General features: G+C 35.6%; 1 protein-coding gene across 1 annotated transcript in view; it reads left to right on the forward strand.

Moving 5' to 3' along the window:
• TMEM117 (transmembrane protein 117) overlaps positions 1-19,074 on the forward strand; it is a 396,452-nt gene that overhangs the window by 308,590 nt on the left and 68,788 nt on the right. The window contains exon 4 of the mRNA XM_049625332.1: positions 6,728-6,887. Within this exon, the coding sequence (XP_049481289.1) occupies positions 6,728-6,887 (160 nt within the window). The remainder of the gene's footprint in view (positions 1-6,727; positions 6,888-19,074) is intronic.

A 19,074-nucleotide genomic window follows, 5' to 3' on the forward strand; every position in this document is an offset into this window, starting at 1 on the left:
GAAATCAAAAATACACTAACTACATAGATAAATAGTAAACTAGAGGAAACAGAAGAATGGATCAGTGACTTGGAGGACAGAATAAATGAAAATCAGTCAAGCTTAACAGGAGAGACAAAAAATAATAATGAAAAATGAAAATAGGATTCTGGAACTCAATGACACCATAAAGCATAATAACATTTGCATTGTAAGGAACCCAGAAGAAGAGAGAGAAGAGGAAACAGAAAATTTATTTGAAGAGATAATAGCTGAAAATTTCCTGAATTTGGGAAAGGAAACATATCTAAATCTAGGAGGTACAGAGAGCCCCCAAAAGAATCAACCCAAGGTGGTCCATACCAAGATAAGTTGTAATTAAACTGGCAAAAAGTAGTGATAAAGAGAGAATCTTAAAAAGCAGTAGGAGAAACAAAAAGTTACAAATAAAGGAGACCCCATAAGGCTATCAGCAGATTGTTCAACAGAAACTTTGCAGGACAGAAGGGAGTGACATGATGTATTCAAAGTGTTGAAAGAGAAAAACTTGCAATGAAGAATAGTCTATCCAACAAAAGTATCATTAAGAATAGAAGGAGAGATGAAGAATTTTGCAGACAAAAAAAAGTTGAAGGAATTCGTGACCACTAAACTTGTTCTACAAAAATACTAAACAGACTCAAAAAATCAAAAAGAAAGACCACAAATAGGATTAAGAAAAGTAGGAAGCACAAAAGCATTAAGTATATCTATAAAAATTGATCAAGGGATTCACAAAATAAAGGATGTAAAATATGACACCATATACATAAAACATGGATGGGAGAGGAGTAAAGAATGAGACAAACTTAAGTGACCATCAACTTAATATAGACAGCTATATGCATAAGATGTTATATACAAACCTAATGGTAACCACAGATAAAACAACAATAATAGATATGCAAAAATGAAGAGAAAGGAATCTAAGTATATCACCAGAGAAAGCCAGAAAACTGAGAGAACATGAGAAAGAAGGAAGAGAGAAGAACTATAAAAACAACCATAAAACAAGTAACAAAATGGCAATAAGTACATACCTATCAATAGTTACTTTGAATGTAAATGGCCTACATTTTCTAAACAGAAGACAAAGGGTGAGGGAATGGATAAAAAAGCAAGACGTATCTGTAGGCTGCCTACAAGAGACTCATTTCAGACCTAAAGGCACATACAGATTGAAAATGAATAGAGGGAAAGGATTTATTATGCAAATGAAAGTGAAAAGAAAACCAGGATAGCAATACTTATATGAGACAAAATATACTAAAAAACAAAGACTGTAATGGGAGACAAAAAGGACACTATATAATAATAAAGGGAACAACGCAACAAAAAGATATAACAATTATAAATATTTATACACCCAATATGAAAGCACCGAAATACATAAAACAGTTAACAAACAAAAAGGAACTACTCAGTAGTAATACAAAAATACTAGGAGAATTTAACACCCACTTACATCAATGGATAGATCATCCAAACAGAAAATCAATAAGGAAACAGTGGCCTTAAATGGTATTTTGTACTAAATGGATTTAACAGATATAGTCAGAACATTCCATTCTAAAATAGGATAATGTACATTATTTTCACATGCACACTGATCATTCTCCAGAATAGATTACATGTTAAGCCACAAATCAAGTCTCAACAAATTCAGAAAGATCAAAGTTATACCATGCATCTGACCACAATGTTATAAAACTAGAAATCAACCACACACATACACATACAAAACCTAGATAGAGCACAAATACATGAAGGCTACATAACATGGTACTAAACAATGAATGGGTCAACCAAGAAATCAAAGAGGAAATCAAAAAATACATGGAGACAAATAAAAATTAAAACATAATAGTCCAAATCTTTGGGATTAAGCAAAAGTGGTTCTAAGAGGGAAGTTTATAGCAATACAGGCCTACCTCAAGAACCAAAAAAATTTCAAATAAATGACCTAACCTAACACTTAAAGGAGCTACAGCAGGAGAAACAAACAAAATCCAAAATCAGTCAAGGGAAGGACATAATAAATGTTAGAGCAGAAATATACAAAATAGAAACTAAAAAAACAATAGAACATATCAGTGAGTCCAGGATCTGGCTTTTTGAAAAGATCAACAAAATTGATAAACCTTTAGCCAGACTCTTAAAAAAAAGAGAGAGACAGACAGAGATATCTCTGATATCTCTGATAAATACAGATGCAAAAATTTAGCAAACAAAAACCAACAATATATTTAAAAAATCATTCACCATGATCAGGTGGAATTTATTCCTGGGATGCAAGCGTTGTTTAATATTAACAAATCAACATGTTACACCATATTATCATTAGGTGAAAAAAACATTAGACAAAGTACAACATCCTTTCATGATAAAAACTATCAAAGTAGATTTAGAGAGAACATACCTCAACATAATAAAGCCATATATGAAAAACCCACAGCTAACATCATAACTCAGTGGGAAAAAACTGGGAGCTTTTCACCTAAGATCAAGAGCAAGACAAGGATGTTCACTCCATCACTTTTATTCAACATAGGAAGCCTAGCCACAGCAATCAGATAAGAAAAAGAAATAAAAGGCATCCATATTGGTAAGGAAGAAATAAAACTTTCACTATTTGCAGATGACATGATACTATATATAGAAAACCTTAATGACTCCACCAAATCACTACTAGACCTAATAAATGAATTCAGTAAGTTTGCAGGATACAAAATCAATATACAGAAATCTGTTGTATTTTTATACACTAATAATAAAGAAACAAAAAGGAAATTAAGAAAATCTCATTTACAATTGCACCAAAAAAATAAAATACCTAGGAATAAACTTAATCAAGGAAGTGAAAGACTTGTACTCTGAAAACTACAAAACACTGATAAATGAAATTGAAGAGCACACAAAAAATAGATATTCTATGCTCATGGATTGGAAAAACAAATATTTTTAAAATGGCCATGCTATCCAAAGCAATCTACAGATTTAATGCAATCCCTGTCAAAATACTAACAGTATTTTTCACAGAACTAGAAAAAATAATCCTGAAATTTGTATGGAACCATAAAAGACCTCAAGTAGCCAAAGCAGTCTTGAAAAGGAAGAACAAAACTGAACTATCACAATCCGAGGTATCAAGATACACTACAAAGCTTTAGTAATCAAAATGGTATGGTACTGGCAAAAAATTAGACACATAAATCAAGGAAACAGCTCAGAAACAAACCCAAAATTATGTGGTCAATTAATCTTGAAGAAAGAAGGCAAGAGCATGCAATGGGAAAAAGATAATCTCTTCAACAAATGGTGTTGGGAAAACTGGACAGCTACATGCAAAAAAAAAAAAATGAAACTGGATCACGTTCTTACAGCATACACACCGTACACAAAAATAAACTCAAAATGGATTAAAGAGCTACATGTGAGACTTGAAGCCATAAAAATCCTATTAGAAGAGAGCATAGGCAGTAACTTCTTGGCATCAATTGTAGCAACATTTTTCTAGGTATGTCTCCTGAAGCAAGGGAAATAAAAGCAAAAATAAACTATTGGGACTACATCAAAATATAAAGTTTCTGCACAGCAAAGGAAACAATCAAAAAACTGAAAGACAACCTACTGAATGGAAGAAGATATTTGCAAATGACATGTCTAATAAAAGGTTAATATCCTGGTGTACCCGGGTGACTCAGTCGGTTAAGTGTCCGACTTTGGCTCAAGTCATGATCTCATGGTTTCTGGGTTCCAACCCGTGTCCAGTTCTGTGCTGACTGCTGAGACCCTGAAGCCTGCTTCAGATTCTGTATCTTCCTCTCTCTCTTTGTCCCTCCCCAACCTGTCCTCTCAATCTCTCTTCCAAAACTATATAAATAAACATTAAAAAATTTTTAAAAAGTTAGTATCCAAAATATACAAAGAACTGGTAAAACTCAACACTCAAATAATCTAATTAAAAACTGGGCAGAAGTCATGAATGGATATTTCTCCAAAGACATATAGCTGGCCAATAGACACATGAAAAGATGCTCAACATCACTAATCATCAGTGAAATGTAAATCAAAACTACAATGAGATATCACCTCACACCTGTCAGAATGGCTAGAATCACAAACTCAGGAAACAACAAATGTTGGGAAGGGTGTGGGGAAAATGGAACCCTCTTGTACTTTTGGTGGGAATGCAAACTGGTGCAGCCAATGTGGAAAACAGTATAGACCTTCCTCAAAAAAATTAAAAATAGAATTACCATGTATATGATCCAGTAATTTTATTACTGGGTATTTACACAAAGAATATAAAACCACTAATTCAAAAAGATATATGCACCTTTATGTTTATTGCAGCATTATTTACAATAGTCAAATCATGGAAGCAGCCCAAGTGTTCACTGATTGATGAATGGATAAAGAAGAGGTGGCATATATATACAATGGAACGTTACTCAGCCTTAAGAAGGAATGAAATCTTGCCATTAGCAACATGTATAGATCCAGAGGGTATGATGCTATGTGAAATAAGTCAGTCAGAGAAAGACTAACACCATATGATTTCACTCATGTAGAATTTGAGAAATAAAAAAAATAAAGAAAAAGTAAAAAAGTCACAAACCAAAAAAGCAGGCTCTTAACTATAGAGAACAAATTGATGGTTACCAAAGGGGAGATGGGTGAAATAGGTGATTAAGGGTACTCTTATGAGCACTGAATAGTGTATACAATTGTTGAACAACATAATGTGCACCTAAAGCTAATATAACCCTGTATATTAACTATACTGGCATTAAAAAAAGAAAGAAGCAGATCCACTGGAATGTCTTTTGGGCATTTACTCCTGTCTTAATGCCTGACTGGATGAAATGTCTGGTGATAGAGAAACCATCTCACCATAATAAGGGTGAAAGTCATATTAAAGATGGAGGAGAAGGAAGATAAAAGGAGCTTTGTTTTGAGTGATATTGTTGGACTAATATGCCATCCAGGGATTTCTTATTGCATTAAATATATAGACTTTTTACTTGCCTAAAAGAAAAAAACAAAATCAAAAACCACAAACTGATTTAACCTGGAGAAAAATTTGTTTAAAATCCCATTATTCTTATGTTAGACTGTATAATATTTGCTATTTCATTTCTCTTGAATTGTAATAGTTATTTAGGATTCCTCCCATTCTTAATTAATCCATTTGAATTTCTACAAATGATCAAAGATATTCTAAATGGTAGTAGAGACAATCTGTAATTTATATTTTAGAGATCATGAGTCAAATTCTTTGACAGTTTGCAATTTTAATAAAATAATTTTATTAGACATTTTTATTTTTCAAAAACGTTTTAAATATATCTTTTTTTATTCATACAGAGGGAGAAATCTAAGGAAGAGTTCATTATATTCATTATATCAAATTATTTATTTGATATTCATTATATCAAATATTACAAATAAGAGGTTGTAAAAAGCAAACCCAGTATTTAAAGTTAGAAATTTGTGCTTTGTTCAGTTGAAAAGAGAATTTTAGGATGGTCCATATTGTTGTGTGGGTTTTTTGTATCAATTATTATCAAACATCAGAGGGCAAAAACAAGTTTGTTAATTATCAAAATGGGTAGGTATTCTTCTAAGGTTTATCTCACCTCCATGTATTTTCTTCCATTCTTTTTTTGTCTTTTTTTATTTCCTTGTTTCTTCTTTTTTTTCTTTCTTTAGATTGATTATTTTCAAAGTAATTGTTTTTTTTTTCATTTTTGTTTTTATAATTCAGACAAAATCAGGTGTGTTTAGGGTGGTATGGCCATAGACTCCTTTTTACAATTCAAAACAATATCCAGATACCAATATAGCTCTGAAAGCAGAGGTTTAACTACATTACAGATAATTCTCTGGCATATTAAATTTTTGCTGCCCATATTTCAGATTTAATTTCAATGTCAATATTAAAGACTAATTTAAGTACTCTTGATTCTTTTTAAAACCTTAATTGTTAATTGTTATAATTCCAACAAAAATTCATTGAATTCCATCAATACAATTATGCAAGATTTCACAGGGCCACAAAGATAAGAAATAAGCTCACGTCCCTAGTATCTTATAACAAGGAATGGGTAATCAAACGGTATGACCTAGACAGGTCACTAGGCCACAAGCCATCTATGAAACACATCCTATGAGAAGTGGCTACACCGTTCGTGTGTAGAGGTGGTTCTTCCATGGAGCTCCTTAGGCCCTGGGGATGATGATGGGATTGGTTAGCTATCCCTCTCTTTTGTAGCACGTAATAAAATCCAAAGGCTTGGATTTTGCCCATTTCCCATCTGCCTTCTGCTCTTACATGTGGATGTCTACTACCATCAGTAAATGATGTACATGTAATGAGAGGTACACACCAGTGTTCTCGTTGGGACATATATTGTACTAGCCAAGGCCATTTGTAATGGTTTTGTTGTTAATTATTTATTCTATAATCATTACCTTAATGTTCTTAAGGGAAAATTTTGGGATAGATGCTATCATACCTTTTTCTAATTGCTTTTGAAAGAAAGCACTTAATTTACTTCTTTGTTCATCTTCATTTTGGTGAATATGCCTTGGCAAAGGGTACTTGGCAAAGGATAGACATTTAATAAAGCACAGATAACACACACTCTTCACTGTCTATATTATTATGTCTAACGTCCTTTAATGAGTATCTTGTTTCTTGCAGGACGGTTCTGTTTACTCTCACTTCTGTGGTTGTACTTGTCATTACAACTGACTGGATCAGCTGGGACAAGCTGAATCGGGGATTTTTGCCCAGTGATGAAGTTTCCAGAGCATTCCTGGCTTCTTTCATCTTGGTCTTTGACCTCCTTATTGTAATGCAGGTAAGTGTTTTTGTATTTCCCTTCTCTCACTGAAACAGCTCTGTGCTTTGTTCTCAGTATAACAAACACTGTATGTAGAATGAAAGGCTCCATAAAGGTAGAGAAGTGCTTAGTTTACAGTTGCTATTGGGGGAGCTTTTCTGATCATAGTTTCAGCAGTTTTACTGGGAGGATAAGCCAACTGGGCTTTTGTGAAAGTAGCACCAAAAATTCATTGTATGAACATTGCAAGGTGGACCCTGAGAAACCATACAGCATGGTGGTGTTTTCTGCCAAGATTTCAAGGCAAAAAATAAGGCAAAGCAACAACAAAAAACCCTGTCATTTAGTAAATGAAAAGCTGCAGAGATGAGGATGATATAAAGCCAGCAAAGCAGGGATAAGCAATTGCCAAAGCAACTCAGGGTTTTATAGCGGTTGAAACGGAATGATGTAAAAATGCTTTTCCTGGTTATGGAAATTATCACTTTCTTTCAGTACTCACTAGAGATCATTCCATTTTCATGTAAACAATATTTCTGCCCTGCTCAGCAACACATTGTTTGTACAATAGCATTGCGCTAACCGGTGCTACTCATGTAATCTTCTGCTGTGAGTGCTTTGGGGTCTTAGGAATGTTCCTTTGAATGAGGCCGAAAGAAACATTAACTATTTCTTGGCACTTTATCTTGCTCATTAAGTGTCCATCCATTTGCTGCCCATTTTCATACTGATTTCATAAGGCAATTTTGGATTTTCCCCTCCTGAGACATTGTAAGTTACCAGAACAAAGGCCACAATTGCTGAAGGGAAGGTAAACGCCACTGTGTGCCAGATTTATGTGAGATTTCACAAGATAGCAGATTGGTTTTCTCATTTTAGAGGCAAAGAGAAGCCTTTATAAGCAATATTCTGTAGTGTCTTAAAAGAGAATAACAGTTTATTGTTGCTGTTGCTTCACAGTATAGCCCAGGCATTAGGTTCAAGATGGTTCCTGGCATATATTTCTATTTTAATGGACAACAGTTTAAAATATGTTATCGATTTAAAAAATTATATAAAATGGAATGTTTGTCTCATCTAAAAATTGATGTATTTCTTCTTTATTTCCTGTGGGATAGTTTAGCATAGTGGAGAAAGTAAGAAAGCACTGGTGGGTTCCATATCAGTCTCTTATTTGCTGTAGGACCTCCTCTGGATATTTATAAAATCAAATTTGTAGCACTAAATAGTGTATTTTGCATTACTTGTTCAGAGACTTTTTTTTTTAATGTTTACTTATTTTTTAGAGAGAGCCAGAGACAGAGACAGAGTTTGAACAAGGGAGGGGCAGAGAGAGAGGGAGACACAGAATTGGAAGCAGGCTCCAGGCTCTGAGGTGTCAGCACACAGTCTGATGCAGGGCTCAGACCCATGAACCATGAAGTCATGACCTGAGCCAGTCAGACGCTTTAACCAACTGAGCCACCCAGGTGTCCCTCAGAGGCTGTTTTTTTTTTTTTTTTAATGTTTATTTATTTTGAGAGAGTACACATGAGTGGGGGAGGGGCAGAGAGAAAGGGAGAGAGAGAGAATCCCAAGCAGGCTCCACACTGTCATCACAGAGCCTGACATGGGGCTTGATCCCAAGAACCATGAGATCATGACCTGAGCTGAAATCAAGAGTCAGTTGCTTAGCTCACTGAGCCGCCCAGGTGCCCCTCAGAGGCTATTTTTATCTTCTTTCATCTGATACTCCTGAATGATATACTTCCTCATCTAAAATATCTGCTTTGGCCAAATGGCCTACCTCTTTGAACCCATTTTATAGCCAAAGGTATTAGTAAGCAAATAGACCACTGTCCTTTGGATTGTTTAAATTTGTATATGTGAGAGCATAAATTTCCTGATTTTTGTCCTACTGTCCATCACTTTCTACCCTCTTTGTACCTTTTTAGTTATTCTTCTAATGAGGTCACAAAAATCAGGGACTTGAAGTGGAAAAATATAACATTACAATTTATAGATACTATGGAATCACTCAAAAAGTACTTAATAAGGAGAGAAGGAAGAAAGAAAGGATAGTAAGGATTTATCTGGTAGAGTCAGCAGGGATTAGGAAGGGGCAAGCATTCTAGATGAAGGAAATGGTATGAAAATGTGGAGTCAGTAAAGTGCTGAAGTGTTCAGAGAGTAGCCAGAGCATCAATTGACCGACAACGAAGAGTTTGTGCTGAGGAATCTATCAGTTTGGATGATTTTGGCTGCAAGTAACAATAAGCCTGCCAAGCTAGCTTAATCAAAGTGGGGGGATGTAATACTGTGTTATAAGGATGCTGTACAGAATTAGAGAGGAGGGATGCAGTTACATTTTAGGGACACATGAAAGCAGAGACCAAAGTGCACCAGGGAGCCCAGACCTAGCTTTTTTTCTCCATCTCTCATCTTTTTTAATTTTTCCCTTCAGTTTCCTTCTCTTTTCTTACTACAGAGAAGCTTTCTCAGCTTCCCAGTTCATATGGAAGGAAATGGCCACAGCAAATACCTCAGAGGGAGACCACTCTAGTTGTCAGGTGTAATTCTAGATTCCTGAGGAAAGGATTGTAAGGACTGGATTGTCCTGCACCCATCAGTGAAGTGACTGGGGGCAAGGCAGTTCCACAGAAAAACAGGGAGATGCTGGGCCTCAAAAGCTAAATTAATTGATGTCTAATATGAAGGAAAGTCCAGAAAGAGACCCAAGAGTTAGGGCCCTTAACTCCTTTTCTCTCTCCCCCAGTACTGAGTCAGTGAGCCAGTCCCGTTGATTTCTCTTTTGCTGTCTTTTGTGGCCGAATCCTTCCTTATCATTTCTCTGCTTGTATTCAGTCCTGAGTCTCCTGTATACTTGTAAAATAATCTCCTATGCAAACTTCTTCTTCCAGATGTCCCCTTGTCCCACACACTCTATGCGGCTCAGGCTCATAAACTTCCAGTCTGGAATGTCGTGTTGTACATGCCTCTTCTCAGCCAAAGTGATACCTCATTGTCCAAGTATAAAGTCAGGACTCCGAGAGCATGCTCCCAGTGCCCTTCACCATCTGGCCCTGCTGTGTTTTTTCACATGTATTCTATGCTGTAGATCTACCCCAGACCATCCTATGCTGTAGATCCACCTCAGACCATAGGGCTTGTTGTTTGGCCCTTGACCACAGCACACTCATTCCAGGGTGTCTGTAAGCCTCTTTTTATCCCCAGATGTGTCTCCTCCTGCTCTGGTCATCTAGACCCTACTGCTGAGGACCATTCCAATTCCCCCTCATGAAAAGCATGTAATCACTTTCCTCCTTGGAACTCCTGTAGCACTTTTCACCTGGACACAAATCACCATTTCACTGTTTTCCTGCTCTATGGAGCAGGAACCATAGCTTATAACTATTTGTCCCTGGAGTCTCCCTAACACAGAGCCTTACATGGGCAGCAGTATGCCCAGAGTAATAACTGCTTGATGAGGATAAAGAAGTGACATTTCAGCACTGAGTCTCCTGCAAACTCTGCCCCCCCTTTGGGAGCATCATGTTAAAGTTTCAGGAACTAGTGCAAGTGGTAAAATAAACAGCCCCAGAAGATATATATATTCAAGGCATTTAAAAATATATAATACAAATATTCTACAAATCCATAGCCAACTAAACTGTGATCTATTTCATTCTAGATTCATATATTTCAGACAAAAGAAAAATAGAAAAGTAGCAAAATTAGTGGAAGTGGAGGGAATAATTTCATTAGAAGATTTTCTCTCATTGGACTTATTTAAGTGATTTTAAAGCAATTGACCCTAGACTTTTCTAATAGTAGAAAAATTCAGCTTACACTATCAAAAGATATTTTAATGTTTGGTAAAAAAAGAAAAAGAAAAGAAACCCTTAGAATATGACATTACTGCTATAAAGATTTTATCTTAACAAAGTTAGTTGGTCAATTCTGAAAACTTGTAGAGAAAGTATAATTATTTTTATGAATGTTTATTAAATAGGATTTTCTACATTTATTGTGAAAACCATTTGATGTATCACATCTTTCTGCAGTTCTAGTAAAGTCGCTAGAACTAAGGCATAAACAGATGTCAGTATAATATAACATGCGACTCATATAAATCACATTTCTACAGAACATGAGACGTAAATTGTAAAAAACACTTCTCTGAGGAAATATTATCTCAAAATCTGTTTAATATTTATAATTTTGCCATTTGGCTTTTATATTCCTTTAGTTCATTGCATAAGTATTTAATTTGCAATTATGTCCCACCCATTCATCTCTTGTTAGATTGAAGAAAAGATATATGTAAGATATGTAAGAGTTAAAAATATAATGTATTGTAGAATAATCAAAGAAAAAAAAGTGTCCTAGGAGTCCACCTTCCCAAAATAGAGAAAGAGAAAGAGAGATGTCAGTATGGACAGGATAGTAGGACAAAACTCCAAAAAAGAGATGAGAGTAGAAGGGCAGGCAGCAAGAATTTGAAAAAGGAAAACAATGGACAGGAAAATTTTCTCCAGCTGAGAGTAGTGTCCTAATCATCACAGTAAGAACTTAGTTTTTTTTTTAAATATATGAAATTTATTGTCAAATTGGTTTCCATACAACACCCAGTGCTCATCCCAAAAGGTGCCCTCCTCAATACCCATCACCCACCCTCCCCTCCCTCCCACCCGCCATCAACCCTCAGTTTGTTCTCAGTTTTTAAGAGTTTCTTATGTTTTGGCTCTCTCCCACTCTAACCTCTTTTTTTTTTTTTTTTTAAGAACTTAGTTTTGATCCATTAAGTTCAGAAAACATTTGTGAATTCTATTTTTTATTTTTTGAGGAACTTCCATACTGTCTTCCACAGTAGTTGTACCAATTTACATTCCCACCAACAGTGTCTGAGGATTCCTTTTTCTCCACATCCTCACCAACACTTGTTATTTCTTATCTTTTTTATTCTAGCTATTCTGACAGTTGTAAGGTGATATTTTATTGTGGTTTTGATATGCATTTCCCTGATGATTATTGAAATTAAAAATAGAAGTACCATATAATCCAATAATTCCCCCCCAAGGTATTTACCCAGAGAAAATGAAAATGCTAATTTGAAAAGATATGTCTACTTCTGTGTTTATTGCAGCATTATTTACAATAGCCATGATATGGAAACACCCCAAGTATCCACTGATAGATCAATAGATAAAGAAGGTGAAGTGTGAATACAGAATATTACTCAGTTCTGAAAAAGGATGAGATCTTGCCATTTGCAACATCATGAATAGACCTAGAGGGTATTATGTTAAGTGAAATAAGTCAGAAAAAGAAAGACAAGTACCATATGATTTCATTTAATGTGGAATGTGGAATCTAAGAAACAAAACAAAGGGGAAAAAAACCTGAAAAAGTAGAATTAGTTCTATAAATACAGAGAACAAACTGATGGTTGTCAGAAAGGAGGGGGTGGGCAATGGGAAAAATGGGTGAAGGGGAGTGGAAGATACAGGTTTCCAGTTATAGAACAAATAAGTCACAGGAATAAAAAATACAGCATAGGTAATATAGTCGATAATATTGTAATAACGTTGTATGGTGACAGATGATTAGCCACACTTATGATGAGCTTAATACAACATAGAGTTGTTGAATCACTATGTTGTGGACCTGAAAGTCAGGTAACATTGTGCAGCAACTATACCCAAATTAAAACAAATAAAAAGCCAAATTCAGAGAAACAGAGAGTAGAATGCTGGTTGCCAGGTGTTGAGAAAAATAGGGAGAGGTTGGTAAAAGGGCACAAACTTCCAGTTTTAAGATGAATAAGTTCTGAGGATGTAATGTATAACATAGTGACTATAGTTAAAAACACTATTTTGTATAGTTGCAATTTGCTAAGAGAGTACATTTCAAGCATTCTCATTTTAAAAAATAAACTATGTGAAATAATGGATATGTTGATTAACTTGGTCGTGGGACTCATTTCACTACATATAGCAGTTGGAAAAATACTTAGTGATAAATAATGTAACAAAAGAAAACATTTACAAATTCATTCCCTCTGTACACCATATCAGGTGCTAGAGACACAGGACAGTGGGAAAGGAAATCAAAGATCAGTGACACAGTCCACAGGCATTTGTAGTCACAAAGGAATTCATAATTTAATAGAATAAATATGAGTAGAAAAATAAAGGCATTTCAAGAAACTGTTTAGAAGAATTATTCAGGTAAAAAGCAAACGTTCCTACATCTGCCACTTTTAAAATTTATCTTCCTGCCATCCTAGGATCTAGTTGTTGGTATGAAGCCTTTAAAATAAAGGAGCTTTCTCTTTATAAGATAAAGAACGTTCTGTACTTTTTAACTAGACAGGAAGAGAGAGAATGAAAGAAGGAAGTGAGAGGAAGAAAAGGAGGAAATTAAGAGAGTAGGGAGGGTTTATGGGGAGGAGGAGGAGAGGTGTGGAGCCAGAAAGATGGGTATAGGTGGGGATGACTTGAGAAGCCAGTAAAAATCTCCAATGTGGATGGTGGGTGGAGGTGGATGGGATGAAGCAGTGGTAATGACCATGGAGACTGATTAAGTTATATGTGTTGTTAAGTTTCCATGCATTCTCTGTCCTTTCTGAATGCTTTATATAACTGAACTCTAGGGGATTAGTGTAGGGAATATTAAACACTGTCAAGTTTCACAACTGGATCAATGTAGTCTAGCATCAAGATAGCATCTGCTGAACAAAGTGCCCAGGAGGCAGAGGAAGCTATGAGAAGATAAATTTCTGGGAATTTATAGTTAATTATAGAAAGGTTTGGCCTTGAACCTCTTCTCTCTATCATCCTCTCCTCTAGAAGGCTTCTCTCATCACCTTCTGTGTGGGTATATCTTTGATTTATGTATGTAAGTAGATTCATAATATAAAATATATTACATATGCAGTATCAGCTTTATGTGCTTCAAGGAGATGAAAGAATTCTTCTAGAAGAGAGGCTTTTCTAAAAATTTTTTTAACATTTATTTATTTTTGAGACAGAGAGAGACAGAGCATGAACGGGGGAGGGGCAGAGAGAGAGGGAGACACAGAATCTGAAACAGGCTCCAGGCTCTGAGCCGTCAGCACAGAGCCCGACGCGGGGCTCGAACTCGCATACCGCGAGATCGTGACCTAAGCCAAAGTCCGACGCTTAACCGACTGAGCCACCCAGGCGCCCCTAGAAGAGAGGCTTTTAAAGAGAAGATGAAAGATTCAAAGGTTATATTTTGGTGAATCTTCACACTGTTGATACATGTTATCAGCACTTCTCTTGTAATTTATCTATATACCTACCTAATACCTTCATACTTATGTATCTACATACTTACTCTAACATGTGGGCTCCTCAAGGAGAGGAGGTATGTTTTTTCAATTTTTTCATTCCCACAGCTAGCTCATGTTCAATGCATTGCAGTTTTACCATAAGTATTTGCTGAATGAAAGAATAAATAAATGAATGATCACAGCATTATTTCAGAAAAGCCAAATAACATGAGATTTTTCAAGAACCAAAATGTTTACCAACATCAGGAGAATGAGCTATCAATAATATTAAATTAGGTCATTTTCATTGAATTATGATTCTACTGTAATTAAATATCCAAATAAAAATCTGAACAAATTGCTCAGTTAAGTGTTGAAAAGGACTCTTTGGTCTAGTTTGAAAAACATGTAAAGAAAAATGATATTTCCTGAAAAGTAATTCCTAATGCACTTAAAAAATAATTACGAAAATTGCATTCTACAAAGATTTCACTTTTTAACCTCTAAAAATGTGTTTGTTTTCTGTTTTGTATATGGTTCTCAGAAATCGGTTGACTATTTTAAAAAAAGACATCATGAATTTTGGTAGACTTTATTTTAAAACCCCAATAACCTGACTTCAGTAGGGCACTTGTTTTGAGGTCATAGCTGTTGAAAATGGAATCAATCACTTTAGAACATAGGGCAGAGCAACAAGCATGAACCGATTTTAATTAAATAGCTATGGTGTTTTGACAAGTTGGCATATATTTTCCGGACAAGTTGGTCTGACTGATTTTGTTTATAGGCTGCTTAGAAAGAAAGGGTTGTTTAAATGTCTGACCACCAATTTTAACATGTCCTTCAGCTTTGGGAATACATTATAGAACTTCTTTCAAAGTATTTTAAACTCCTTTTCACAATCATTTTACGTCTTCATTTTTCTTATTCAAAGGTTACACACCTACCTTAAAACACAGTACTGACAATTTCTGTCCCAAATGATGACATGGACTAAGGCCTTATAATGGAAGTAACTCCTGGATTAACCATAAATGCCTACTGTCTTCACAATATGTGCCTAAGAGGTTGAATCTCCCTTTTATTTACTGTCACCATTTTGTACTTCTGGCATCACCTGATCTAGTGGGATGACAGAATATTCAAGGACAATCGTGGAGGGGAATCTCAATATATTTATTAATAGTCCCAATAACTAGCTTCCAAATAGTAGACAGACATCTTATAGTAAGACATGTCCATGCAGCATGGGAGAGTCCAGCCAAGTGGGCAGTGTGCAGGAGGTGCCAAAGAACATGTCTTAGCAGGTGACCTATAGTATGAAGAAAATTGTGCAGAAGATAACAGATAAGCTGGAAGCACTGGGGTTACCAGGCAAACACATTTTAGGGTCCAGTCATGGGCACTGGAGTGATAAACACATTCACGTGAAAATGAAACTAATAGTCTGGTTAACATATGATGTAGATCACAGTTTTGAAACAGGCGGTAAGTTCTATGAGGGATTATTGTGAGTAGGTGAGATCAGTCAAGTCTTTAAGGATAATGTGAGAAGAATGGTGCTTGAAGGAATTATAAGATTTGGTTAAGCAAGTGGAAAATAGAGACATTCAAGTTTTATCCCAATTTAAATGCTTCAGTCTCCAAGGTACTTTTTTTTTAAAGAGAGCTAGAACATGATTAAAACACTGGGAAAATATAAATCCTATACTGTTGCACATGAGCAGTAATTTTTTCAAAGCCACATGGAGGCAGCAAGATATAACTCCTTCAAATTTGTATTTTTTCAATGGATGCATCATTGTTTTCAGGTGCCATGGAATTATTAGTAACTGATCATCACCCTGAAAGATTGTTCCAGCCATAACTTTCACCCCCATCTTTGTGTGTATATTGTGATTGGTCCTAGGAGTCACATGTAGCAGTTACCACTTGTCGTTGCACCACTTGTATATAATAAAAACTGCAATGTTGAAGACACCCATTCTGCCATTTGATCAGGCTCCCAGCTCCTCTGGGGTAGATTTCAAACTCAGAGTGTGGTTATACTTCAGGTCAGAATTGGATAGGTGTTGCTAAACATGAGCCCTATTGACAGACATTCATGTCAAATATCCTGTCCCTGGAAGAGATGGGCTAATACTCTGTAACTATTTTTGTTTAAATTAATTTATGTATTCTGAGAGTGGGGTACAGAGAGAGAGAGACAGGGGCAGAGAGAGAGGAGAGTTCAAGAATCCAAAGCAGACTCCATGCTGTCAGCATGGAGCCCGACTCAGCGCTTGAACTTATGAACCATGAGTTCATGACCTGAGCTGAAATCAAGAGTCAGATTCTTAACCGACTGAGCCACCCAGCTGGCCTACTTTGTAGTTATTCTTAGTGGAATATCAGGGATATGATATATTGCCATGAGCTCTTCTATTAAGTTTTTAAGATACGATTATAGAGCTTAGGAATAAGTTTAAAAAGAAATGTTGTAGGCAGTGAGACATCATGGAAGCCAATACAACAATGCCCAGTAATTCAGAACATTTATTTTAAACTCATACCTAAAATAAGAAATGAAGAACAGCCATTTTTAGATGACAAGTTTAAAAATATTTTAGAATCCTAGCATTTTAGAGTAGGAGGAAAGTTTTTGGTCATATGATCACGTCCTGATTTTACAACTGAAACCCAGTAAGATTTGATAACTTGCCTGACAGTGGTTGGGCCCAGTCTAGAATTTGGATCTTCCAAATCCCAGCCCAGTACCCTGACAGATCATTTTTGAGTCAAAGATCCATTAACTCTGGAGTTCGACAAGCAAGAGGAGCCCTGGGGAAATGTTGTGCAACAAGTGGCTCAAAGTCTAGCCTAGTGTACTTAGACTAAGTAAGGATGGGTCCAATACTAGAAGACCATAGTATGAACCTTCCATATTAGAAATAAGGAACAAGCTACTAAAAAGGGCAGAATGCTGTACTGGAAACACACTAGACCCAAAATAAGGCAGGATGGAAGGAGAGAAGGAAGCAGAAAGAAAAATAAAAGCTATTATTCACTGAGCATTTACCCTACGTCGAGCACTATCCTGAATGCTTAGACACACTGTATATTATTTAATCTTCTCAACCTCCCTACAAGATTGATATTATTATCTCTAATTTTTAAAATGAGGAAAATGAGAATTGCTCACAGTACACAGAGTCTGGATTCAGCAAAATGAGGATTAGAAAAACAGATCTGTGTGACCCTAAAGCCCATACTTTTCCCTTACCGTATAGGATTGTGTATATCAAATTAATTAATATACACAACAACCACAACAGAATACTTGCTAGGTGGCAGGAAGCTTACTGAATGATAGGAACACTTTTGCAGTAGACTAGAAGCAAGACTCAGTTTCTTAGTGGCAGTGGAAATGTGTTTAAGTCACTTCATCTCTAGGTGTCCATAGTCTCATCTGTAGGATGACAATTTTTCATGACCCACATTATAGGATTTTTATGACAGTTAAATTAAAATGCAGTTGAAATATTATCTTTTCATATATCTAAATTACATTATTTGGAAGAAGAAAACAAATTAATTTAGTCGGAAAAAAGTTTCAGAGTTGTGCCTGGAATTACAATAAAATCATTCAGGGTTGCTTGATTTTAGCTAAGCTAGACTATTATAATGTGATAAAGAGTCTGAGTAACAATGCACTGTAGCCATAACCTGCTATTAGAAATCTACACTAATGGGGTGATTCCCATCCCTACGTGATCAGAAGAATCACAAAAACTCTTACAAGGATTTTGTAAGATTCTCTGGCTATTGGAACATTGTCAGAAGTTTCTGGTTTAGTAGGTGTGCACTGGTGCCTGGGAATTACTAGGCATTACAGATGATTCTTGTGGCCATGAATTAGAGTCAACTGTACTGGTTAAAAATGCAGATTCTTGGGTTTTCCTTTTAGATCTAGTGGTATCAGAATCACTAGGGAATTTGATTTGTGAATATGGGTTTTTATTTAGTCCAAATATGATTTCTGTGAACTCACTATTCTAAGGTAATACACTACTAATAAGTGAATGTTTATTATTACTTTGACTCAGATGGCTATACATAAAAAAACCCCAAGAAAATTACAAATTGCCAGATGGTACTTGGACTTTATTACATTTGATGAAGTTTGGAGAGTTCAAAATTATGCATTTCTCCTATAAAACTATATCATTCCTGTGGTGCATATTGTGAAAAGCTGAACAGTTAAAACCAAATATGTATCTGGTGCATTTGTCTCTAATTTTTGATGAAAGTGTATTTTATAAATATCCCTTTGCAGAAAAATGTACTTATGTCTAAGATGCTTATCATCCCTTTAATCTTTGTTTGATTTCAGTAGCTGAGTCCTGAACATTTATTTGCAAGTTGAATAAGATCTAAAATATAAGAATAGCATGAAACCAAAGAGGTATATATGTCTCTGTTTTATAAAAAAATGACTTTATACACAAAAATATGTGTCTGGGAAAAAAATTAAAATTTGTTGTTTATAGTCCTTGTCATTCCTTTCTGGGACTTCTGAAGTTGGTGCCAAGAAATGTCCATTTTTTCCTGTAATGAATAGAGTGATAGATGTGGATGCAAAATGAAGAAGCTCAGAGCCCTGGGAGAGATTCCTGCCCATGAAGTAGGACAGTAGGAACCGGGGGTCAGAAGGAGTTGTTATGGGGGGGGAAAAGAGAGAAGACATAGAGGTGACAGCTGCTAATAGAACTTGAGAAAGAGAGGGTTTTTTTTAGAAGTTTTGCTCTGTAATGTGCAATGTTATAATTCTACATCCAACTTCCTAAGAAAATTTCAGTTCAAAAAAATAGTCTCCAATCCTTTTGACATTATTTTCCTTCAGTCCTATCCTTCTCTTTTGATTCTGATGGGTTTCTGGGCAAGACTCAG

This window comes from Panthera uncia, chromosome B4, assembly GCF_023721935.1.
Source record: "Panthera uncia isolate 11264 chromosome B4, Puncia_PCG_1.0, whole genome shotgun sequence".
In the NCBI taxonomy this organism is placed as follows: domain Eukaryota; kingdom Metazoa; phylum Chordata; class Mammalia; order Carnivora; family Felidae; genus Panthera; species Panthera uncia.